The sequence below is a fragment of the Cheilinus undulatus genome, linkage group 16 (assembly GCF_018320785.1).
Source record: "Cheilinus undulatus linkage group 16, ASM1832078v1, whole genome shotgun sequence".
In the NCBI taxonomy this organism is placed as follows: domain Eukaryota; kingdom Metazoa; phylum Chordata; class Actinopteri; order Labriformes; family Labridae; genus Cheilinus; species Cheilinus undulatus.
Genome location: NC_054880.1, coordinates 4779700 through 4805424, shown reverse-complemented (window position 1 = coordinate 4805424; position 25725 = coordinate 4779700). Strand labels below are relative to the sequence as shown.

At 37.5% G+C, this 25725-nt stretch overlaps 4 protein-coding genes across 4 annotated transcripts; all 4 read left to right on the top strand.

The window, feature by feature from the left end:
* Positions 1-222: 222 nt before the first annotated feature.
* LOC121523867 (gastrula zinc finger protein XlCGF48.2-like) lies at positions 223-4169 on the top strand. The gene is made up of 2 exons (XM_041808923.1): positions 223-363; positions 2253-4169. Exons 1-2 carry the CDS (start codon positions 339-341, stop codon positions 3308-3310), a joined length of 1083 nt encoding a protein of 360 aa, XP_041664857.1. The 5' UTR covers positions 223-338; the 3' UTR covers positions 3311-4169.
* A 4843-nt stretch (positions 4170-9012) lies between these two features.
* Positions 9013-14066, top strand: LOC121523876 (gastrula zinc finger protein XlCGF8.2DB-like). Its single transcript, XM_041808934.1, has 2 exons — positions 9013-9134; positions 11878-14066. The coding sequence occupies exons 1-2, from the start codon at positions 9110-9112 to the stop codon at positions 12861-12863; spliced, it is 1011 nt and encodes a 336-aa protein (XP_041664868.1). The 5' UTR covers positions 9013-9109; the 3' UTR covers positions 12864-14066.
* Positions 14067-15838: 1772 nt separating this feature from the next.
* On the top strand, positions 15839-20399 carry LOC121523822 (gastrula zinc finger protein XlCGF26.1-like). Its single transcript, XM_041808876.1, has 2 exons — positions 15839-15954; positions 18900-20399. The coding sequence occupies exons 1-2, from the start codon at positions 15930-15932 to the stop codon at positions 20282-20284; spliced, it is 1410 nt and encodes a 469-aa protein (XP_041664810.1). The 5' UTR covers positions 15839-15929; the 3' UTR covers positions 20285-20399.
* Positions 20400-21105: 706 nt separating this feature from the next.
* On the top strand, positions 21106-25666 carry LOC121523782 (gastrula zinc finger protein XlCGF57.1-like). The gene is made up of 2 exons (XM_041808819.1): positions 21106-21240; positions 23206-25666. The coding sequence occupies exons 1-2, from the start codon at positions 21210-21212 to the stop codon at positions 24849-24851; spliced, it is 1677 nt and encodes a 558-aa protein (XP_041664753.1). The 5' UTR covers positions 21106-21209; the 3' UTR covers positions 24852-25666.
* Positions 25667-25725: the final 59 nt, after the last annotated feature.

The window sequence follows — 25725 nt, the reverse complement described above, 5'->3', positions numbered from 1 at the left end:
GAGTGAAGTAAAACGTATGAAAGCAGTTTGATATAACCTGACAAAAGCAAACCGATACAAAAACCTTCCCTAATGTATAGATGCACACAGGAGAGGGTCATTTTGATTAATTATTTTGATAAAGTGTACTCAAGGCGAAATAGTTTAAACTCTACTTTTGTTTTGAAAGTCAAACGAGTGTGCCGGAAATTATGTTTTTGTTTCCGGGTCCTAGCCGCTCTAACTCGCACAGAACAGTTAGCATAGATGATCCAGTGTCCCGAATGAGCAGATTAGGCATAGGAAAACGTTCAGAGCTGACTTTTGTCCTCCTTAGCTGACTATTGGTTGTGTTTAGAATGTCCGGGTTTCAGGATATCTCAGGTTTGTTTTTTATTGCTCCACTTAACTGATTTACTGCTATCACTGCTGATTCGTAAGCTAACCTGTTAGCCGCAGTTAGCTCATTGTAACAATACCACTTTACTTTTGGATTTTAAAACTGCTGACTGTTTGATAGTAATATATAATGTATGTTGTGAGTGAAAACGGAGGTAAAAGCGCTTATTTGTTAACCAATTGAAGTACTTGAACGTAACCATCGAAGGTAGGCCCACTCACTTTTAGCACACTTCCACTTTTCTCCGTTACATTTCAAAGCTAAATACTTAACCAGTCACACCTTTACATCTACCAGATATTAAACCTGAAAACAGGCTGTTCTAAAAGCTTTAAGAAAGTGGATTTTTCTAAAGAAACGCCTCAAATAGAAACATATTACTATTGTATTATACTGTATTGCATTACTGAAATAATGCTACGTGTATGAAGTTAAATGATTAAGGCCTCAAACAGAACTTTGTGATCTGCATTAAAATCAAATCCAATAATCAGTCATAAACATGCCCCATGTCGTGGTTCTGATCTGGCAATCTGTCAGTTTCTACACAACAGCAAACTATTGACATTATTGTTGTGGTGCTGAAACTTTTTCAGACTGAAATCTTTTAATCTTCAAAATATTTAATGTTATGTAATTTTTTTTTCTATGTTGCCGTGAACCTGGGTGGGCATTAGATAATGGCTGATTGTAATGGCTGATATACTGTATACAGGAGCATCTGAAAAATACAATATATCATGAAAAGTCTAAGATTTAATTCAAGAAGTGAAACCAACATGTATTCTAGATTCATCATTTCAAATTTAAATATCTCAAGACTTTTTTGTTTAATGATGATTATGGCTTACACCTCGCAAAAAGAAAACCTTTTGCACAAATTACTTCATTTATGGGACGTGGCATGAAGGCAATCAGGCTGAGGCACTGCTGGGGTGTCGTGAAACTCAGGTTGCTCTGACAGCAGTCTTCGGCTCATCTGTATTGTTGAGTCTGGTGTCTCTCATCTTCCTCTTGACATTTCCCCAGAGATTCTCTATGAGTTTCAGGTCAGGCAAGTTGGCTGGCAAATAAAACACGGCAATGCAATGATCAGCAAACCAGTTTCTGATGGTTTTGGCTTCACCGTGGGCAGGTTTAAAGTTCTGCTGGAAAAGGAAATCAGAATCTCCATAAAGCTTCTCATCAGATGGAAGTGTGAAGTGCTCTAAGATCTCCTGGTAGATGGCTGTCAGTGTTGGCTCTGGACTTGATGAAGCAAAGAGTACCAACAGCACCACATGAGAAACTGCTAGATCATTGGTGCCCCAGCATGTTCACATTTACCTTTTGTGGTTTTAAAAAGGGGTGTAGCCCATATTTGTTTTTATAGGTAATGACTCCAGTTTTAATAAAGGGCACAGCCACAAATTGACTGCAAAAGTTAGGATTTGTAGTTGCAGTACAACTGCACAATTTTTGCAAAATGATAATCAGGATTATTTTGATCAGCGTTGAGAACCAGATTGTTTAATAACTTCACTGAGTTTTGTATCATTTGCAGTTCATTTGATAACACATATATCCTGCTATTTATGTGTTGCAAGGACTGGGACAGAAAAATCTGACCAGATATTTCTGGCCCACATCTGCTCCTAACAGTTTGGCCAAACATAACCCAGCTGTTTCTCCCTAAACACACATGCTCTTCCACCATTTGACATGTGTCTGTGGTTGTTCCTACAATAACTGTTAAGAGCTGTCAAAATTCTCAGTTTTTCCTTAAAGATATGTCTGATAAGTATATTTTGAAATTACCACTGATGTTAAAATCATTGATGACATGCTAACATCAAATTAGTTTTCAAAAAAAGTTTCACTTTTTTCTCCCCAGACATCCAGCAGCTTATAGTGAGAAAAGAAGAGGTTGTCCCTGAGCAACGGGAGAGGATCTCCTATGTGAACCAGGAGGAGTCACCAGAACCAGCACACATTAAAGAGGAACAGGAGGAACTGTGGATTAGTCAGGAGAGAGAACAGCTTCAAGGAGCAGAGGAGGCTAATATCAACGGTTTCACATTCAATCCTGTCCTTGTGAAAAGTGAAGAAGAGGATGGTGATGAACCTCAGACCTCAAAACACACAGACACAGAGCATTTGAAAACAGAATCTGATGAAGAGGACTGTGGAGAATCAGAAGCTGACAGAAACTTTAATCCAGACAGATATTTGCATCCGGTTACTCCTGAAGAGACTTCACACTTTTCTGGATCTGACACTGATGATAGTGGTGATTGGGAGGAGAGTGATGAACCTCATGAAGGTTCAAACCCTCTGCAAAAGAAACACGTAGCTGTAAGTGGTATGAAATGTAACGCTGGAAATGCATCAGTTGGCTCCTCCAAATGTGCTCCAAGCTTTGGAGGGATCCAAACAGGAGATAAACCATTTAGTTGCTCAGTTTGTGGCAAGAGTTACCCCAGCAAGAGAAATTTACAAATCCACCTGCGACGTCATTCTGGAGAAAAACCTTTCAGCTGCTCAGTTTGTAAGAAAAATTTTATATGGAGAGCAGAGATGGTGACGCACATGAGAGTCCACACAGGAGAAAAACCATTCAGCTGCTCAGTTTGTGGAAAAAAATTTGCTCTTCATGTTAATCTAGTGCAACATTCTCTTGTCCACACAGGAGAGAAACCATTTAGATGTTCCATTTGTGGTAAAAGTTTTTCTCAACATACAAATCTGAAGCAACACTCGACTGTCCACACAGGAGAGAAACTGTTTAATTGTTCAGTTTGTGGCAAAAGTTTCACAAACCATGGAAATCTTAAAAAACACTCCGTTATCCACACAGGAGAGAAACCATTTAGTTGCAGTGTTTGTGATAGAAAATTTACTCAGGCAGTGTCAGTCAAAAGACACAAGTGCATTGACTGGGAAGATGAGTAACAGTAAATGAAATCTAAATGTGTTTGCCAAATTTGAACTTTAAAATACACAGGCAAAGAACATTTGTCTATATTACAGCATATAAAATTTAAAAATGTGATTTAAAAATGAAACAACTTTGCTTTTTTCCAACAACATCATTTCCTTTTAGTTAATGGGTTCTTCCAGTGTTAAACAAATCTCCTCATACACTCAATGGACAAAAGTATTTGACCAACTGATCATTACACCAGCAGGGACTGTAATGGCATTGTATCCATCTTGAAATAATTTTGGAGTTTTTCCGGGGGAATATGTGCACATTCATTCTGTAGAGCATTTATGAGGTTGGATGAAAAGTCATGGCTGTCAATTTCAACTTTATCCCAACGGTGGTCAGGACTCTGTGCAGGACAGTCAAGTTCTTCCACACAGAACTCATCAAACTATGTCTTTATAGTCCTTGCTCTGTGCACTGGGACACAATCATGTTGTAATAGAAAAGAGTCTTCCTCAAACTGTTGCCACAAAGTTGGAGGCAAAGCATTGTCCAGATACTATAAGTGTGGCCAAATACTTCCACATAGTGTATTTTACACATTTGGCTGAACTTTTTCACAAGTTTCGGCATGTCCATACTCAGCTGCTACAGTTTTTCCTTCTGTCATTATTCCTAATATTGATCTCCTTTTTTTTATTTTTTTGCTATAATAGTCTTATAGCTTTAACACAGCACTTTTTGATTTATCAGTAGATTTTTTTTTCTCTTTTTGCTTTACTAATTTACAAAAATCACTCTTTAAAGGACTTCAAATGGACTTCAAGAATACGAACATTGTCAGAGTGAAAGTAAGAGTCTAATAAATGTATTAAAATCATACTACCAGGTGGCTCTATCCATTTTTTTGTCATTTTTTTTTCCTTTTACACATGTAATAACTATTTCTCAAGATGAATTTAAACTCTCAGATGAAGTGTGAATGTTGAAAAAGTGGTTTGCTTTTTCTGTAAGTTGGTATGTTCGTTTAAAAGATTTTGTTCTGCTGTATAGAGTTTGGATTTATTTATCTTAATTTCTTTATTGTCAGTAAGAGGGGTCACAACATTTTTATATGTCATTAACAGGCATAGACTGTTAATTGAGAAATAATGGTTCATATGTCAAAATGCTTGAAAGATTTGGAAATTATAGTGTGTATAAAAATGTTTTTAAACATTAAAAGACTGGAAAAAAATGATTATGTGACTGAACTAATGTTTGTTTTGGAAAAATAAAAAACAAAAAAAACCTATCAATCAATCAAACTTAATTTATATAGCACTTTTCATACAAGAAAATGTAGCACAATATGCTTTACACACAGATAAATTAAAAGAACATAAAAGGGGGTATGACCCAAACCCACTCTGCTCCACCCCCCACAATCCTATCACAGTATTGGCAACAATGCATCATAAATAAGACACTAGTAGAACAGGTGAATGTATGTACCCAGTACGCACAGAGGAAACACCATCTTGAAGGTTTAAAAGAGGAGGTTAGGTTAAAGTGTAAAATAATAAAAGGGAGCTGTAATGAGAATAAAAACACTAAAACGTAACGGCAATATGCTAAAACAGGGAAATGAAACACCTGGGAAAAGACGGTAAAACAAGGATGAACTACTAAAAGATAAATCTAAAATTAAAACAGAAAAAGATAAAACCTAAATTACTAAAACAGATTAAGTTTGCCTTTAAAACATTAACATTAACTAATAGATTCCAATATTTTTCCATTTAGTTTTAAATTTGTTTTAAATAGCTTTTAAATCCAAATATCTGTTTCTTTTTCAATGTTAGTCTGTCACTGCGATTTTAAAACAGGACACTGGAGGGCGCTGGTTGTCTCCGTTGTTGTTTTCCCAAACAGGTTGGTTGGTTGTCCTAAAAACACAGTTATGGCGCCAGTGCAATGGTTAAGAATCCTCTTTTACTCTCAGCACATCTCGATGTTCAAAGCTGACTAGTGTTGCCCTTATGTGAAGAAACAGAGATGTTTAAGTGTAAACAGACAAGGATATTTGACGTTCTACTTTTATTCTGAAGGCCAGACCTGTCTCTGGGAAGCGATGTTTTTGTTTCCGGGTCTTGAAGGTTGTTTGTGTAGACGTTCCAGTGTGCCGTAGGGTGGACTTCTCGTGGACTTCTCTCTTTCCTTTTTTGACCCTTTTAAGTATTAGTTAAGTCCGGGTGTCAGGGCCTTTCAGGTTTGTTTTCTTTCTTTTTCTGAAAACGTGTTTGTGTAAATCTTTAGCTAACGTTCACATCAACAAAGCACGGTGTTGGCAGCAGCCAGCTCCCGATAATATTACTCCTCTTACGGACTTAAAAACCTCTTTGCCGACTGTTGTGGGGGTTTTACGTGCATACGTGCATTGTAGAACTTATTCATGTGACTGAAAACCAATAGTGAAAATGTACGTGTATAAACCGGGGGTATTTCTATCATTCAAGCAGCTCAAATTCGCCTTACGTGTTTGGATTTATGTCTAAAATGGACATTTACCATCACAGCCTCTTTGAACGTGTCCAGACTGTTGCTATTCGTCCTGAAACAAACCCAGGCTGTATGGTCTAAACATGTCCGTAGAGTCTCTGTTAGTCTCCTGATTTGATGTTATCGCAACAAGTTTAGATTAAAACAGAAGTAATACATAAAAACACAACATACACTCACACAAAGGGATATTAAAAAACAAAACTAGAGAAAAATATGAATGCTTTCTCAAATGTTTAATGTTTCATCTTAAAATATATACATTTCAGTTTATGCAATGATTGGAATTTGTGCTCTATTTTTATTTAAAATGTTTTGGGAGTGTTTCTATGGAATGGATGATTAACTCAATATGAGTAGTTTTCCCAATATGTTTTGTTATTTGTATGTACAGTGCTTAACAAATGTATTAGACCACCTGTCATATTTGTCTCAAAGACCATCCAGCATCATGAAGTGCTTTAATGCGGACTCTTTCATTTTCAGTGAGCTCTCCATGTTTTACCATTTTGAACAGGAATGAGGAATTTCAAACTGAATTCACCCAAATTAGAGCCAGCTCTCTGGGCTTCTCTGAGAAGTCAGAAATTAATCAAGCATAACATTCAACCTCTAAAATGATTTTTTTCTGTTTGGGAATGCAAGTAAATAACTATAATTTGACATATTAATCAAGAAATATGAATGTGCTTTACTATTTTTTTCAGTTTTTTTGTAAATCAGTAAATTTGAAAATTCATGGATAACAATAATAATGATATTTTAGCATTAAAAATATCATTTGGGTTAAAGAGCTTCTACATACCAATGCTGTTAATTTAGGGCAGCTGTGGCATAAACCTTACTTTGGTTAGGGTTTGTGTGGTCTAATAAATTTGTTAAGCACTGTATATCAAAAAGAAACTCATCCTTCAGTTGCACAGATGCACCAGTAGGTGCACTGAAAATGTATTAAAATAAACCATATATTATTAACAAAATGTGCAAATAAGGAGAGGTCAAATAATACATGACAAATACTTCAAGTCCATCATTACAGAAAACAATGAAAGTTCCAGAGGGCAAGTGTTGCAAGTATTGTTTAACGTCAAAATTACTTTCCATTAATTTTTTGCTTCTATGTTTTAGTTTTTCCTGAGGAGGTCCAGCAGCTTTCAAAGAGTAAAGAAGAGGTTTTCCTTAAGCAACGGGGAAGCAGCTCCAGTTGTACCCAGCAGATTACTGATCCTCTGGTTCCCAAAGAGGAACCAGAGGAGCTGTGGAGCTGTCAAATGGGAGAGCCTCATCAAGGGCCTGAGGAATCTGATATCATCAAGTTCACTTTTGTTCCTGTCCCAGAGAATAGTGGAGAATATGCAGAGCAACCTCAGTCCTTACAGCTTGATCAAATACAAACCGAGCAGCTGGAAACAGCAGATAATGAGGATGACTGTGGAGAACCAAAAGCAGCCAGGCACTTTGATCCAAAGGGAGAATTCCAACCAGAGACTGGGGAGAAGACTGAAACCTCTTCTGAAGCTGAGACTGATGACAGTGCAGACTGGGAAAACACCACAGAACACCAGTCAAATTTAATCGCTGTGAAATACATTAAAAATAAGAGCGCAAAAACTGAGAAATATAAGAAATTGCGTAGATGCTCAGAGTGTGGTAAAGGGTTTGACCATAAAGGTAATCTGATAAAACATATGATAATTCACACAGGAGAGAAACCCTTCAGCTGTTCTGTTTGTGGTGAAAGATTTAATCAAAATAGAAATCTGACCAGACACATGTTAATTCACACAGAAGAGAAACCCTTCAGCTGCCCTAAGTGTGGCAAAAAATTCAACCAAAAGAGTCATCTGACACAACATATGAGAAGTCATGCATCAGAGAAACGCTTCAGCTGTACTTAGTGTGGTAATAGATTTAACCAAATGTCTGGACCAATTGAAAATCAGCAAGGAAGAAAAACCCTTCTGCTGCTCTTACAGTGTGAAAATATTAAACAGAAAGTCTTGTCTGTCACTTCACAATACAGATCAATAAGAAGAGAAAACTTCCTCTGTGGCAGTTGTGACCAAAGGTTTGCTTGGCATTTTTGCAAAAAAAAAAAAAAAAAAAAAAAAAAGTCCCAAATGTGTTGAAGGTCAGACGTCAGATACAGGAGATTATGGAGAGGACTGTGGAGGATCAGAAGCCGCCAACAGCTCACATCTGGAGAATTATTACAACCAGAGACTGAGGCCAAGACAGAAGACTCTTTTGATCTTGAGACTAAAGATACTGCTAATTTAAAGGAAACCACAGAATATAAGTAATTTTTGACTCTGACTAAGAATTTTCCTTAGTAATGCGATTTAATGATGTTGATTGACCTCTCAGATTGTGGTTCTACATTCACCTGGAATAATCTCTTGAATCAAAACAGCAACACACACAGATAGAGACCATATAAGTTCTGTAAAAGGTTTTTACAAAAATGCACCAACACTTCCTTGTTAAATCACATGTTTTAGAAAGAATGACCTTGACTTCAGAGGTAATAAACTGAAAAAACAAATAACAACAGTCAAACTAATTGCACTTTTCTTTCCTGAGTTCGATTTTTGTTATTCTTTTATTTTTCATTGTGAAGTTTGGGCTGGTAGCTTAATTTCAGCGTTGAAGCCAGAGAGCCAGTGTCTCTACAATGAGAGATTTAGTTGGAAGATTCCATCAATTTGTGTCACTTTGCTGGAGAAGCGGACTAAATGTTGAAAGTATTTATATGTACATGTCAATCCTGCAACCATGGTTAGCCACATAGTCAGTCACAATGATCGATAGCTGAAAGTGTGATCCCAAATTGACATAGTACTCGCAGTGGTAAAGCTGTTTTCTGATTTCATCATATCGTTAGTTGTTCTTATCAGTGCATCTATGAATGGCAAAGGCGTTCGGATGTATGTCTCTTTTTCTCAGAATGATCAAATGGCACTTTTTGTTTAAAAAGGTTTCATCCACCAACTCTAAGAGCTTCCCTCTCCTTAGAGCTACCTAAAAGAAAATAAAGGTGTTGGGGAAACGGGAATCAGTAAAGGGTATTCTCGGCATGATACTTGAAGCTCTGTTTTTATTCTGAAGGTCACATGAGCTTACAGGAAGTGGTATTTTGTTTCCGGATCTAGGACGCGCTTCGCCGCAGAGTGTATTTAGCATCTTTTGACGATCCAGCGTCGTTTAGGACTGAAGTAATCCCGTAAAAGTGCTCAGGGCTGACAGTTCTGCTCCTTCTTTGGCGCATAGATGAGACTAAAATGTCCTGGTCTCGGGATCTTTCGGGTTTGTTTCCTTTCTTCCTTTATAAACTTGTTTCAGGGAGCTAAGCATTTAGCTAAGGCTGACATCCACACAAAGCGAAGTGTTCGCCACAGAAACCGATTTATTTTCTGGGCATAAACTCTGCTGACAGTTATTTGGTGATGGGGATGGGTTTCGTAGATCTTAGCATGAGTGAAGTGGTGAGAATATCTTTATTTTATAGGTAAAGCTTTAGTGAGAACGCAGTTTGTGTTTTATACAAACGGACTACTTGTGTCGTCCAGGTAGGGGTTAACCACATGTGTCTGTGTTTAACTGTGAACCAGGACCTGTCATTGTGGTAACTTACCGAGGTGTGTGATGTTGTGTTGCAGTCCTCACTAAAGCTGACATATTATATGTCTAAACATGTACAGAGATGAGGAATAGGTGTGAGCATTTGTGGATCACTGAACTGAAGGGTCGCACGGTTAGCTGTTTAAATCTGTTTGTGTTGTTTGTATGGAAAAATGGCTTAACTAGAACGATCACGTTTTGTACTCAATATTTATGTATAGTACAATTCACAGCTTCTAATATTAGACCCAATACTACTCCAAAGAGTGATAATAACAATGCCTGTCATGACAATATAAAAATATCTTTGAGATGAAGCAGGGAAAGGCAATATAAAGCTGACTGGATGAGAAATTATCTTTGGTTACAGTATAGTCTCTGATGCTACTTTTCAGAAGAGAGGCCCCCCCCCCCCCCCACACACACACACCTTTCTGAAATGGTTACATCACAGAATTACAAAATGTAAAGGATTAATAAATTTAAATGTATGTTCAGACTAGGGCTGAATGATTTTGGAAAATAATCAAATTGCGATTTTTCCCCTTAATATTGTGATTTCCTTCATGATTATTCCTCAACTTTCTTTTATTCCTAAACAAGGACTGAACAATTCTATAAAAATATTGAATTCTGATGATTTTGACTTGGATTACAAATTGGATATGAATTGTTGTATTGAAAGGTTTGTGTCACTTAAATTTGATCAGAAAAAAATTACAAAAAATTAAGAAAGTAGGATTTTTTTTTTAGTCTATTCTTGAAAAAAATGGCACTTGAATGTTTGCATATGTCATGCATAACATCTCTGCTGCAAAAAAGTTTAAAACTGGTATTTTGACACAAATTTCAGGTAAATTGCATGGTATGGGCTGAAACAAGTGGATCCTGTTACTTGTTATCGTTACAAGATAAGATATAAACAAGTATAAGAAGTTCTTAGTACACAGGTGTCAAACTCAAGGCCCGGGGGCCAAATCCGGCCCATGGAACAGTTAAATCTGGCCCGCAAGATGATCTCATATTTCTGTTATAACTGTCCCATCAGTCTGAGGTCTGCAGATTTCCTCAAGTATAAAAATGTGAACTTACCCTTGATGATTTAAAATATCCTTGTTAAGTCATAAAATCTGAAAAAGTAAGGAGTAAAAATATTTGGATAAGAAGTCAGGAATGTGGGAAAAGAAATTAATTTGTGTTTTGATTTCACATTTTCAATTTTGCATCTCACAATTAGGACTCAAACATAGGATTTTGACTTTTAATTTCATGCTTTGGGCATTTCAACTCTTGATTTTGACTTCTCATATCATATTTTGAGCTTTAAGATTCATAATTCTTATTTTTAAGTCATATTTTGACCTTTTTAACCAATTATTTTGTATTTTACCTCATTTTATCAACTCCAAACTTTGCCTTCATAATCCCATAGTTTGACCTTTTAGACTCACAATTTAACATTTTGAATCGTATTTTGACTTTTAATTTCATGATTACAAATTTATTTCATATTTTGACCTTTTAAACTCATGCTTTTGACTTCTTTCTAATATGTTTGCCATTAAAAAAACATTGTTTTCAATTTCAATTTCATGTTTTGACCTTTTTGAACTAATTAATTTAATTTTATCAGATAGTGAGCCTTTAAACTCATCTTTTTAACCTTTTAAAATGTCAAAACCGTTTATCATCAGTGTTAAGTTTTTTTTTTTTCTTCATATTTTATTACCGATGAAACAAGGTTGACAGTTTATGGCTAAAAAGGTGACCCTGTTAGACCCTCACGTTAGTCCTGAATCCAGAATCCAACCCCTGCTGTGATTGAATTTGACACCCCTGTCTTAGTATATAATTGTTGCTAGTAACTGCTGTGATCAGTGAGCTTGTGAATAATTGACAGGTACACAGTGGTTGACTTTCTTTGAGTCAATTGTTATTTCAGCAAAACATAATGATGTTTAAAATAAATAAATAGAGCTTCATGTAGACTACCAAGAGGATGCAATGAGGACACTGGAACTGGTTTGGAGAAACCTAAACAGTATGAGAAAGTTGGTCTTCCTGATGTGGCTGTTAATGATAAATGGATTCAAACAAAGTTACAAGTGGGGGCTTTTTATTATTGTTGTTATATTTAGTGGATATAACAGTGGGTCTACAAAGCTACAAAGTTCAGTGCACCACCATGTTGCTTTGGCTTTCTTAAGTTGCATGTATTTCTCAAAATGCCATACTCTTTTATCTATGGATAAAGCATTTCTATGAGCATTTCTTAATTTGTTTCACATGCTTTCTGTAGTTTAACTCACCATTCTACCAGCAGGTCTGGAAACATGAGTTTTGGAGAAACTGCATGTATCTGCAAAGGTTTTTGACAAAAGTTTTATGCTAAAATAAATTTCTCTTTATGTGGGCTTCTTTCTTCTAGTTTTTCCTGAGGAGGTACAACAGGTTTCAGTGATTAAAGAAGAGGTTCCACCTGAGCAACAGGAGGGAAGCTCCAGTGTTAACCTTGAGATTACTGAGCCTCTGTACATTAAAGAGGAACCTGAAGAACTGTGGAACAATCAGGAGGAAGAGCAGCTTCAAGGGCCAGAGGAGGCTGGTGTCATAAAGTTCACTTTTTTCCCTGTTCTTGTGAAGAGTGAAGATGATGAAGATAATGTTCAATCCCCAAAGACTGATCAAAAACCAACTGATCAAATGGAAACAGGGACTGATGGAGAGGACTGTGGAGATCTAGAAGCAGACGGGTACTTCGATCCAGATTTACAATCAGATATTCAGGTCAAGACGATAGATTCTACTGATCTTGACACTGATGACAGTGATGATTGGAGGGACAAAAGAGAACACCAGTCGGGTTCAAACTCCATGGAAAAAACTAAAAATAAGAGAAGAGAAAAGAAATCACATATCTGCTATGAGTGTGGTAAAATATTTAACAGAAAATGTCATTTGACAGAACATGTTAGAATTCACACAGGAGAGAAACCCTTCTGCTGCTTTGAGTGTGGTAAAAGATTTAATCAAAAAGATCATCTCACTAAACATAAGAGAACTCATACAGGAGAGAAACCCTACAGCTGCCCTGAGTGTGGTCAAAGATTTACCCAGCAAGGAAGTATGACTAAGCACATGAAAATTCACTCTGGAGAAAAACCCTTTGGCTGCTCTGATTGTGGTAAAAGTTTTACTCAGCTAGGAAGCTTGACCAAACACATGAGAATTCACTCAGGAGAGAAACCCTTTAGCTGCCCTGAGTGTGGTAAAAGCTTTAGCTTTAAAGATTATTTGACCCAACATATGTTTGCGCACAATAGAGAGAAACCCTTTAGCTGCTCTGAGTGTGGTAGAAAATTTATACGGAAAGGTCGCCTTATACAACATATGAGAAGTCACACAGGAGAGTAATCCTTCAGCTTCTCAGTGTGGTAAAAAGTTTAATTTCAGGTCTGGTGTGACAGCATTTTGGGCTTTCACACAGAGCCTCATCTTAGAGTTTATACGCCACGTCACAGAGGTCAGGAGAACTGCTTGGATGCAATGTTTATGATGAAAGGTTTGATTGCTCTATCTGATTTCTGTTTCAAACCAAGTGGGGGAGAACAGAGAGACAGAAACAGGAGTTGATGGAGTGGGCTGTGGATGATCAGAACCAGGCATGAACTCGGATCTGGAGACCTTTACAACCAGAGACTGTGGTCAAGGCTGAAGACTGTTCAGCACCTGATGATTATCTGAGTTTGGTAACACATTTGAATTATTTTCTTTCTGACGAGACACAGAAGCAAAAATAAGAGAGAAACCATGTAAGTGCTACTGTGCAGCAAAAATGTAAACAATTTAAATTTGAATACTATAGTTCAACCCTAGTTACAAAAACAATCATATTCTCTTATTTGTATTTAAATTATGGATTTGAATTGTGCAGATTTATACAGAATTCCTGATTTTCCAACCTGAAAAATTGACTCCTGAGACTTTAATTGTCCAGGGAAAGTGTCTCACAACTCCTATTCATAGACTACCTAGCTGGACCATAATTTTCTTGTCTAACTCTGTTTAGACAGCCATTATAGACAGATGAACTCCTGGACTAACAACACAAGCTTCACACCCACTCCACCTAAGTAGCCTTTGTGTTGTGAGTTACAATTGTGTGTTCTGCTGGTGATCAGTGGGTACAGCTGGTGCTAAGTCTCTCCTTAAATGCAGTGTGAAATGATATTTCATTTGAATATGAATAATCTGCCTTAGTTTTAATGGTTCTGTGCAGCTGGGTGCTTCTGAAGTTGTTATGCATCCATCTCTCTTGGTTTTGTCACTCTTTTCCCACACAGGGCTCATCTGCTTTGATAAGGAGATGACAAATGAACTTTAAATAATTTCATTTGTGTTGTTTTAGTGGCCTTATTTAACAGTATGTGGTTGAAGATCACTTAAGCCAGAGTGAAACAGACTGAAATGGTTATATGATGGAAGTATGCACTGCTGGAGTTTTAAAAAAAAATCAAAGACAAAAAAAATATTCAGCAGTACAACCAGGACAGGACTGTACATGCTGCTCAATGATCTCTGTCAGTTACCCCCCCTCATTTGTATATTTGTGAATTTATTTCCTGGTTTGATCTATTTAACATGAATCAATAAATATGAAATCACTATTACTTTGATGAAGTGCTGGAGTGATTATTTCACCCAGTATTTAACCTTTGTCTTGTTACTTCAAAATGTTTTTACATGAGCGGAAGAAGATGAATTCACTTCTCCTTAGAACGAAAGTATGAAGCGCAACTTTTATTCTGAAGGCCAAATGGTGTTTTCGTTTCCAGGTTGTGAAAGTTCTTCACTCTTTGCTGCTGAGCACAGTTCACGTGCTTGGATGACCCTGTTGGAGCACATTAATCCTTGAAAATATATTCACTTGGCAATCGGTTGTGGCTCCTTTTAGGACAAACTACTGCGTCTATGTCATGTGTCATGGAGCCGGTCAGTCTGTGGCACTGCTGGGGTGTTATAAAGCCCGGGTTGCATTGATAGCAGCCTTCACTCTGTCTTTATCTTTGAGTCTGGTGTCACTCATTTTCCTCTTGACATTTCCCAAAGATTCTCTAAGGGGCTTCAGGTCAGACCAGTTGGCTGGCAAATCAAACAGTAATGCCACGGTCAGAAAACCAGTTTCTGATAGTTTTGGCTTCACTGTGGGGAGGTGCCAAGTGCTGCTGGAAAAGTAAATCAGAATCTCCATACAGCTTCTCAGCAGATGGAAGCATGAAGGGCTCTTAAATCTGGTAGATGGCTGACAGCGTTGACTCTGTACTTGATATAGACCAGTAGACCAACAGCAGCAGTTGACATGGCACCCCAAACCATCACTGACTGTGGAAGATGAAAAAACTGGACTTAAAGCACCTTGGATTCTGTGCTTCTTTGATCTTCCTCCAGATTCTGGGACCTTGATTTACAAATTGAATTAAAAATGTACTTTTATCTGAAAACAGGACTTTGGACCACTACGCACAGGCCCAGTTCTTTTCCTCCTTTGCTAAGGTTAGATGCCTATAGCATTTGAGGTTCAGGAATGGCACCACACTGGGAGCACCACACTTGTAGTCCATTTTCTGGACCTGTCATCATGGTGGCCCTTGATCCACTGACCTCAACCTCAGTCCACTCCATGTGAGGCCCTACCCGAGTTCTTGAATCTGCTTTGTTTGACAATCCTCTGAAGGCTGAGCTCATCCTTGTTGCTTGGGCTCCTCTTCTTACAACACCTAATTTGCCTGATACAGCCTCAGATAACAGCCTACCCTCTCAGCTGTGACCTTCTGTGGCTTACCTGTCTTGTGGAGGGTGTCAATGATTGTCTTCTGGACAACAGTCGAGTCAGCAGTATTCCCCATGATTGTGAGTGTGTGTTCAGAAATAGTTTGGTTGGTAAAAAATGTCCAAATACAAGCAAAGTGTTATGTTTTTGAAATTCTGTTGAGAGTTTGAACAATCTCTGAGAGAGAATTCAGGGGCAGATTCATTATTATAATTTACTTATTTTGTTTAAATTACTTATGTTTAAGAAAATGATTTTTTTTTATAAATAATCAGGGACTTGAGAATATGACCTAAGGGTACCCGAAGAGTACTTAGAAGACTTTTTCTAATTTAGAATATTATGAATAACATTATAAGATTATGAAATCTTTACTTTTAGTACCAGCATGCTAATATGTAGATGTAAAATATCTGATGTTTAATTTGTTTATACAGGCTGATGTGAATCATGCAATGTGTTCAGTAGGTATTCAGGGCAGAGTAATTGACGCTTTACCTTTATTCTGAAAGCCAGAGAAGCGTACAGGAAATAGTATTTTTGTATCCGGGTCATAGAGGCTCATTCGCTCTGAGCACAGTTGGCGCGTTTGAAAAGGTGTTTAGTCGGCTTTTCTTCCAAGCCTTCCTCGACTCCCGGATGTTTTTAAAATGTCTGGATTTCAGGGTCTATCAGGTTTGTTTTCACACGTCTTCTGTAAACGTGTTTCCTATAAATATTCAGCTAACGTTCGCTTCCACACGCAGCACCCTAGTAGCATTAAGCTAGCTGGCTCCAGATAACGATTACGCTAGTTTCTCGTCTTTAAAAGTCTTTGCTGGCCGCTTGATATTTATTTGTCTGATAAGATTTCTTATCAAGAGTGAAATTCACGGCAGTCGGGCCTTATTCGGCCACAACCTCGGTTGCAACCTGGTCGTCAGTTGAGGAGTTTGGGTTATTCATTGTTTGCTGCACATAAGTAAATTCAATTCAAATTTTTATTACAGATTCTAGGTCCAGAGAATATATCAAAACAATACAAAACAACACATAACCATGGAAGCGTAGTGCTGTCACATCCAATAAATAAATAAATAACTAAATAAAAGGTCTCAGTATCACGTAAGTACGTGAAAAGTTTATTGTTATAACAATACAATTTTCACGTTTTAACAATATATTTTTCACGTTATAACGTGAAACTCTCACGTTATTTCAAGATATATATTTTCACGTTATAACGCGAAATTATGACGTTTTTTAAGATATATATTGTAATGCCCCTAACTGCAGGAAAGTCAGCCGGAGACGTCGTGCACTTCCAGGTGTTTTATTTAACAACAATAATAAAGAAAGAGCTGCTATCACAATCACAACTCACGCTGAACTAACAGGGAAAAATCAAGCAACAGTCCAGAAAACAGAGCCGTTCCGTCCTCCCTCTCTTTCCTCTTTCCTCTCACACACACATACACGCCCCCTCTGCTGTCCCTCCCATACTCATGAAACAAAACCCTTGCATGACAACATGAACATCAACACCTTAACCACTGCAATATTTTCCCGTTACAACGTGACATTATTTATCTCGAAATAACGTGATAATTTCACGTTATAACGTGAAAATATACACTGCCTGGCCAAAAAAAAAGTTGCCACCTGGATTTAACTAAGCAAGTCGGTACGAGCCTCCTATTGGATAATTACTGCATGGGCGATTATCTTTCAGCTGGCAACAAGTTATTTAACCCCAGCTGATGCAATGAGTAACTTCTCATTTCTTAAACAATGGATTTTTTCTTCCCTAATGGCACAGGCATATTCCAAGATGACAATGCCAGGATTCATCGGGCTCAAATTGTGAAAGAGTGGTTCAGGGAGCATGAGACATCATTTTCACACATGGATTGGCCACCACAGAGTCCAGACCTTAACCCAATTGCGAATCTTTGGGATGTGCTGGAGAAGGCTTTGCGTAGTGGTCAGACTCTCCCATCATCAATATTAAAATTAATGCAACACTGGATAGAAATAAATCTTGTGATATTGCAGAAGCTTATCGAAACAATGCCACAGCGAATGTGTGCTGTAATCAAAGCTAAAGGCGGTCCAATGAAACATTAGAGTGTGTGACTTTTTTTGGTGGCGACTTTTTTTTTTTGGGCCAGGCAGTGGATATCTTGAAATAACATGATAGTTTCACATTATAACATGAAAATATATTGTTACAACGTGAAAATTATATTGTTGGAACATTAAACTTTTCACGTAATTACGTGATACTGAGAACTTTTATTTTTTTTTGTATGTGACAGCGCCATGCTTCCATACATAACAAAGGACAGAACAATACATACTTGTTCCATAAAGGCACGATAAAAGCTAATAAGTCAGATTCAGTATAAAAAAATGAGATTACACTAAAAACAGGCATCTGTACCAGTATTTCCATAGTGGTGACATGTATTTAATAGCATATTTGATGTCAGTCAAGGCCAAAATGATTTCATTCCCAGTGGAATCAAGTCAAAACATAAATTTATACACAAGATTTCTTAAAGCAGCATGTAGAGTATGGACTCCTGCACTTACAAACATCTCATCTTGGTCTTTTCAGTAATAATCTCAGTGCATAATTATAGGCTGCTTGTACCCTCTGCATATTTGATTTGTTATTGTTAAGAGTCTAATAAAATGTTAACTGCTTCCGTTCAGATTTATACAACAGTTTCTTTCCAAAACTCCAGTATGCTGTGGCCCAGTTTGAGACCTGGAAATCTTCCTTGCCCCACCAGAGAACCCTTGTTCAACCATAACATGTTTCATGAACCAGGAATTTCGGTGTTTGTGGGGTCCCAAAGTACAATTAATGAGCATCTGCCAGTCATTTTGTTTTAGTGAGACATCCGAAAAGTCACTTAAACTTTTTAAAAATATTTATCTCGCTACACATTCTTTGTGGCTCAGCAAACTCTTTACTAGTAGCATTTGTGTCACCAAAAGTACTGGTAAAGTCTTAAAATTGGAAAAGGAGAGGTGTGGTGGAATTTTTAACAGGGTGTCACCATTTAATCTAATACCAGTAAAATCATGACACTACTTCTATACATCCGACAAAATAAATAATAAAAGGTGTCATGAGTTAAAACTTCTGGCTGTTTTGTCACTTCTGAGAGCTCAAATGATCACATAATAAAGTAATTTATGTTTATATAAAATGTGATTTATTATTATTATTATTATTATTATTATTATTATTACAGTTTTTGTGATATTTAGTTATTAAAAAAGACCTCCTGCAACCCATCTTAATTGGGCCCCAGCCCAGGAATCAGTTAAAGTTAAAAACAGAAACTAGCCTAAATGTTATGAGTATGAAATACAACCCATGATCGTGCTTTTCTCATATGTCTAGAAATTCTTGTGATTTCTTTTATGTGTGCTAAATTAACAATTATATGTGATGTGTCTCTATTGATGTGATAGAGGTGAATCAGTTATAAATGCAGGATGATCACCAAGAAAACAAAGCTCACACAGTTGCTACAGGTTTAGAACTAAAAATGTCATTGCTTTCTATACCAGGTTTTATGTTAAAATAAGATCACTTATCTCTACTGTGTGCTTCTGTATTTCAGTTTTTCCTGAGGAGGTCCAGCAGTATTTAGTAAGTAAAGAAGATGTTTCCCCTGAGCAGCAGAAGCAAAGCTCCAGTCTCAACCTGAAGATTACTGAGCCTCCACACATAAAAGAGGAGCCAGAGGAACCGTGGAGTAGTCAGGAGCGAGAGCAGCTTCAAGAGCCAGAGGAGGATGAAATCATCAAGTTCACTTTTGTTCCTGATGATGTGAAGAGTGAAGATGAAGAGAAACCTCTCTCATCACAGCTTCATCAAATACAGACTGAAGAGATGGAAACAGGAGCTGGTGAAGAGGACTGCGGTGGAGTAGAGGCAGCCAGATACTTTGATCCAGATAGGGATTTAAAACCAGAGACTGAGGTCAAGACTGATGAACCCCCTGATCCTGAGACTGATTACAGCAATGGCTGGAGGAAGTCAGCACAACATCAGTTAGGTTTAGAGTCTGTGGGAAATGTCACAAAGGAGAGAACAAAGACTGATAAGAAATTGTATATCTGCTCTGAGTGTGGCCGAAGATTTACTCTAAAAGAAAGGTTGAATTCACATATGAGAATTCACAGAGAACCGAGACCCTTTGACTGCACTGAGTGTGGTGAGGCATTTACCCAAAAAGACAATTTGATTGAACACATTAAAATTCATACAGGAAAGACACAGTTCAGCTGCTTAGAGTGTGGCCAAATATTTAACTTAGTCTGTGCTCTGAAAGACCATCTTGCAATTCACAGAAAAGAGAAAGTCTTCAGCTGCCCTGAATGCGGTAAAATATTTAAACAAAAAGTATGTATGACCAGACATATGAAAATTCATACAAGAGTGAAACTCTGTAGCTGCTCCAAGTGTGTTGAAACATGTAATCAACCAGTTTATCTGATACAACAAATTAGAATTGGCATGAATAAGAATTCCTTCCGCTGCTCTGTGTGTGGTAAAAGATTTCAGCTTAAATATAATCTGACAGGTCCTACAGTCCGTCACACAGGAGAGAAACCCTTCAGCTGCTGTTACTGTGTGGAAAGATTAAAAATAAATCCTCATTGGGTTTTTGAAACTGCACATAGTATATGTGCACAATCCTTCAACTGCAGTGTTTGTGGCCAAACATTTGCTTCACTTTATAAATTAAGAATTCACAAGTGTGTTTGCAATCAAGTTTCAGAGCCTCATAAGAACAAAACTGAAGGGAAAAGAGAGGAAGCCAAAGTAGCTAATGGAGAGCACTGTGGAGGATCAGGAGCAGCCAGGAACTTGGGTCCAGAGAGACATTTACAACCAGAGATTGATGTCAGCACTGACTTTTCTGAGCCTGAGACTGAAGACACTTATTATTGGCAGAGCACTGGAGAACATCAGTACTGTTTACCATCTGAAAAATTGTGAATTTCTCATAGTCAGATAATGGAATGGTTATTCATTCTCCGAAAGATTCACTAAACCTCACACACACTGAAAAAGATGTCCAGATTAAATATCACATCTTTAAAGTTTATGAGTGTTTTGTTCTCTTTTATCACAAACATTGCTTCTTCAAATCTTTTAATCCAAAAAGCGCTTGGATTGTCAAAATAAACAGGACACTTTCTGTTCACAAGATCTCCTGTTTTGTCTTCAACCTTCACATCACCAGACCAACTTCTGCTCAGACCTCAGAGACACTGAAAATACCAGAGTATTCTGAATCAAATAGACATATTTTTCCACAGATATGCTGAACAAATGAATTCCTTGTGTTGTTAAAAACAGGAAGAGTGTTTCACAATTGCTTAAATACTACTTCCCATTCTCTGAACCAAATGGTCAGTTGCCAAAACTCACTTATTGGGCCATCTAATGAAAATGAGAGACACTATATGAAAACTAACCCAGTGTTAACAGACAGAGGAACAATGGCTGTGTTGTAAATATTTATCCTGGGAAACCAGCAAAAACAAAAATAGAAAACAAAGACTCACACTGTAGTCTGCTCTTGCAATTCCAACAGCGTCTCAATATTCTTTTTTTTTTTTTTTTTTTTTTTTTTGCTGTAATGATGAAGTCTGACTAATGCAAAGTTTTAAAGCAATGCTGTATTTTTTTTTCTTAATTGTGCGTAGTGTGTACGTATACAAAGGCGGATATTTTAAACTCGACCTCTACTTTGAAGCCCGGAGATTGTACAGGAAGTGGTATTTGTGTTTCCGGGTCATCGAGGCCCTCTCCTGCCGAGCACATCTGGTGTGTTTGGATGGTTCAGCGTCCCATAGGTGCAGGGTTATCTTAGAAAATAGTTCACAGTCGACTTCTCTCTCCATGCTTTGACTCGTGGATGAACATGTCTGGGTTTCAGTGTCTCTCAGGTTCGTTTTCTCTCTTCTTCTATAAACACGTTAACTGTAAATGTGTCAGAGAGCTAGCATTCACCGCTATACGCAGCACATTGTTAGCCTTTGCTAGCTTTAGATAACAACAGTACTTTTGTTTTTGGACTTCATAACTCTTTACTGACCATTGTTTTATATAAAATGTTTCTGAGAGGACAACTCGGGGTTTAACCAGAGCTGGGCCTTATTGTTCTCTTGAACCACAACATCTGCTCCTGTCGATACTTCAGGATTTATGATTGTCCATCGTTCGCTACACATCAGATCAGATCACAGTAGAATAGAATGATAATTGTAGAGTTGTATACAACAGCCCTTTTGTTTTCACTGCCTGAATGGAGCTCAGTCACAAAGTGAAAAAAAGAACTAAGGTTAAAATACACACAGGCACTGCATACTGTTGTAAAACACTTCCAGTTCTCTATCATCTGGGCTACAAAGTTGCCCACTTAGAAATCAATGCAATTCATTCTTTGACAGGTCTTTCGTGACAAAAACAACAACATTATTCTGCTTTTTAGTAGTTTGTGTTATGATAAATATCATCATATGACATATTGATGAAATAGAGGCATTAAATGTGCAGAAAAATCTTCCAATTTGGGCATTTTATGATTTAAAAATTTGCCCTGTACTGTTTGACATTTCATATACCATAAAATCAGAAATTTCAACCCTGGTCAGGCATGAAATCTCATGCCTTTCATTTTAGACCTTTTACTGTGCAAAATGTGATATTCGTCTTAAATGTGATTGTTTTTTTTAATGTGTTCAAGTATACATACATGTTCATGTGTAGGTATGTGTGTGGGAATATATGTATGTGTTTGTATGAATATGTGTGATTGGGGATGCGTTCAAATAGGGTTGTACAAACTACACTCCAGGCCATCATTAATGATAAAATAATACTTGATAAGTATTTATATTCGACATTCTTACATTTGCTGTATACTTGTAATTGTCTTTCTTTTTTTTTTTTACTCTTTTCTTACATCTGGATGTATTTGGACAAATATGTATGTATATGTTTATGAATCAAAACATAGGTCAGCGGGAGTATAATGTTTTTGTTTTACTCCCTTTTTTCCTTTTCTTTTCCTTTTCTTTACTGTTCCTTTCCTTTTTTTTTGTATATAATGTATTCAAACCTGTGCCTTTGATAAAATGCCAATTTTTGATTTTCCTTTCAAATGAATAAATAAGATTTTTTTCTTTTTTTTTTTTTTTTAAGAATGGGTTTTTTTAAGTGTATAGGAACCCTGATGGGGTTAGTCTTTAATCCTGTGGATTACATATAAAAACTTTTAAGTCCAGGTGTTTTTAAGTGAATTTATTCATCACCCTGATAAATGTGCTAGACACAAAGTGATGTTTAGAGTAACATTAAAGATCACACAAGATTCAGTTGTAATTGCTGGCTCAGAAATGTAAACTGCTGCATAAAAATGGATCCAAGTGAAGGCAAGAAAGGTTTGATGCCTAAAATGTTCTTAGGGGGACCTTCAGATCCTCCTAACCTAATGGTCCAAGCTACTTCATAGTAACTTTGACAGTTTCATGTGCTGAAAGATCTATAATCTTACCTTGTAGGTTCAGGATTAATGCTTTTCAGAATATAAAAGTAAAAGTCACTTTAGTTGCACTTGTCAGTAAAAAGTCAAATAGTCTTAAAAATCCAAATGAAAAGAGTTTAGATAGATATATGCTTATAATTTTCCCCTAAAAAATGTACAGTGAAACCTCCTGCTTCATTTCAGGTTTAAGCATCACAGACTGGTGAATGCTGAACCATGAATCACATTTGAAAAGCAGCAGATAATGTTCAAGAACACTGGGCCAGATCAACAAAGAATTAAACTAAACTAAAAATGACAATTTTCACCATATGTTTGTGTTAAAATAAATCAGTTTCGCTTACTGTTTGCTTCTGTGTTTCAGTTCTTCCTGAGGCGGTCCTGCAGCTTTCAGTGAGTAAAAAGGAGGTTTCACCTGAGCAGCAGGAGTGTAGCTCAAGACTGACCCAGTGGATTATCGAGCCTCTGCAGATAAAAGATGAACCTGAGGAACTGCGGACCAGTCAAGAGGAAGAGCAGCTTCAAGGGCCAGGGGAGGATGACATCATAAAGTTCACTTTTGTTCCTGTCCCTGTGAAGACTGAGGATGATGAAGAAAAACCTCAGTCCTCACAACTTTATCAAAGACAAACAGAAGAGATGGAAACAGGAGCTGATGGAGGGGACTGTGGCGGAGCAGAGACAGCCAGGTGCTTTGATCCAGGGAGAGATTCACATCCTGAGACTGAGGTCAAAAGTGATGAATCTTCTGATACCAGGATTGATGAATCTTCTGATTCTGAAACTGAGGAATCTTCTGATCCTGATACTGATGACAGCACTAATTGGAAGGACACAACAGAACACCAGTCAAGTTTAAAGTCAGTGAAAAACATTGCAGAAGAGAGAGCAAAGACTGAAAGGATATCACATATCTGCTCTGAGTGCGGTAAAAGATTTAGAGACAAACAGCACCTAAGATTTCATATGAGAATTCATAATGGAAAAACCCCATTCACATGCTCTGAGTGCGGTAAAGGGTTTAAATGTAAAGTATGGCTGAAGAGACATATGGTAGTTCATACCAGAGAAAAACCATACACCTGCTCTGAGTGTGGTAAAACATTCACCCAAAAATCAAGTGTGACTTTGCACATGAGAATTCACAAAGGAGAGAAACCCTACAGCTGCCCTGATTGTGATAAAACATTTAGCCAAAAAGATCGTCTTACAACCCACATGAGAATTCACACAGGAGAGAAACCATTTGTCTGCTCTGAATGTGGCAAAAGATTCAACAATCAAGTCATTTTGACCAGACACATGGTTATTCATACCGGAGAAAAACCATTCAGCTGCTCTAAGTGTGATAAGGGATTTACCCTAAAAGCAAGTTTGACCAGACATATGAGGATTCACACAGGAGAAAAACCCTTTGCCTGCTTAGTTTGTAGCGAACGATTTACTCGAGGAGATGATCTGAACTTACATATGTTAGTACACACCAAAGGAGCAATGCTCTGCTGCCCTGAATGTGATAAAACGTTTAGTCAGCAAGATTGTCTAAAACAGCATATGAAAGTTCACACAAATGAGAAACTCTTCTGCTGCTCTGAGTGTGGTGAAATATTTAAGCTAAAGTCTAATCTTAGAGCTAGTATGGCTCATCATACAGGTACAAATCCTTTCCGCTGCCCTTTCTGTATTGAAAGATTTGAACCTCATCTGACACTTGACACAGCATATCAGAGAGGGGAAGAAACCTTTGACTGCACTGTTTGTAACCAAAGGTTTGCTTCGTTTCCTCAATTGAAACTTCACAAGTGTGCTGACTGTCAAGCTTCAGAGCCTCTTCAAAACCAAATAGAGGAGGAAAAAGGTGATGAGCACTGTGGAGGATCAGAGGCAGCTAGGAACTCCAGCGATCCAGAGAGAATTTTACAGCCAGAGATTGAGGTCAAGACTGAAGACACTTTTTATTGGAAGGAGACAGAAGAACATCAATATTGTTTACCTTCTGAAAAGTTGTGAATTTCTTTGAGTGATATGAAATGTAATACTGTTGAGAGAACACTCTGGGTGCAGTAAAACAACCTCAACACCAAAACAAGTGTGGGCATTGTGTAAAATGTCAACAGAAAGATCTGCAAATCTCAAGAAAAAAACATTTTGTTCCTTGCTCACAAAGATTTGTCCAGATTCTCTGAAACTTTCTATGACAGTATGGACTGTAGTGGCTGGATATTAATAGTTATAATAGCTTGGACTTATATAGCACCTTTCATGAGACACAAGGTCGCTTTACAGAAGAGTGCGAGACACAACACAAAAGACAAACACTAAGTTGAGTGTATGTAGGGGGCAGGTTTGGGAGAGACTGTGAGCTGTGGTGAACAGGTGGTGCTTGAGGAGTTTTTTAAACATGTCCAAGGATGGAGCATTGCGGATGTCTTCAGGAAGGGAGTTCCAGAGGATGGGGGCTATAGTCCTGAACGCTCTGTCTCCAAAGGTGCGAAGTTTTGTGATGGGAACTGTGAGAAAGCCAACATCTGAGGACCGGAGGCTCCGGGTTGGGGTATGTGACTGAAGGAGGTCAGAGAGGTCCTGAGGGGCTAGGCTGGGAAGGGATTTGTAAGTGAGGAGGATTTGTATTTGTATTGTATTAGAGTCTTTACAATTTTTTTGAGAAATATTTTTCTGAAATTGTTCCTAAATTTTTATACAATGTTTTTGGCAGATGGGGAAATATCTGCCCAAATTCACTCTTGAGTCATATCGCTGACCTGTTGCCAGTTAACCTAAGAAGTCACAAAATGCTCCTCCAGTTATTTTTCATTTGCATTATTTTTACAGCCTTTTGTTGCCCTGTCCCTGTTTTTTCAGATGTGTTGCTGCCATCGCATTC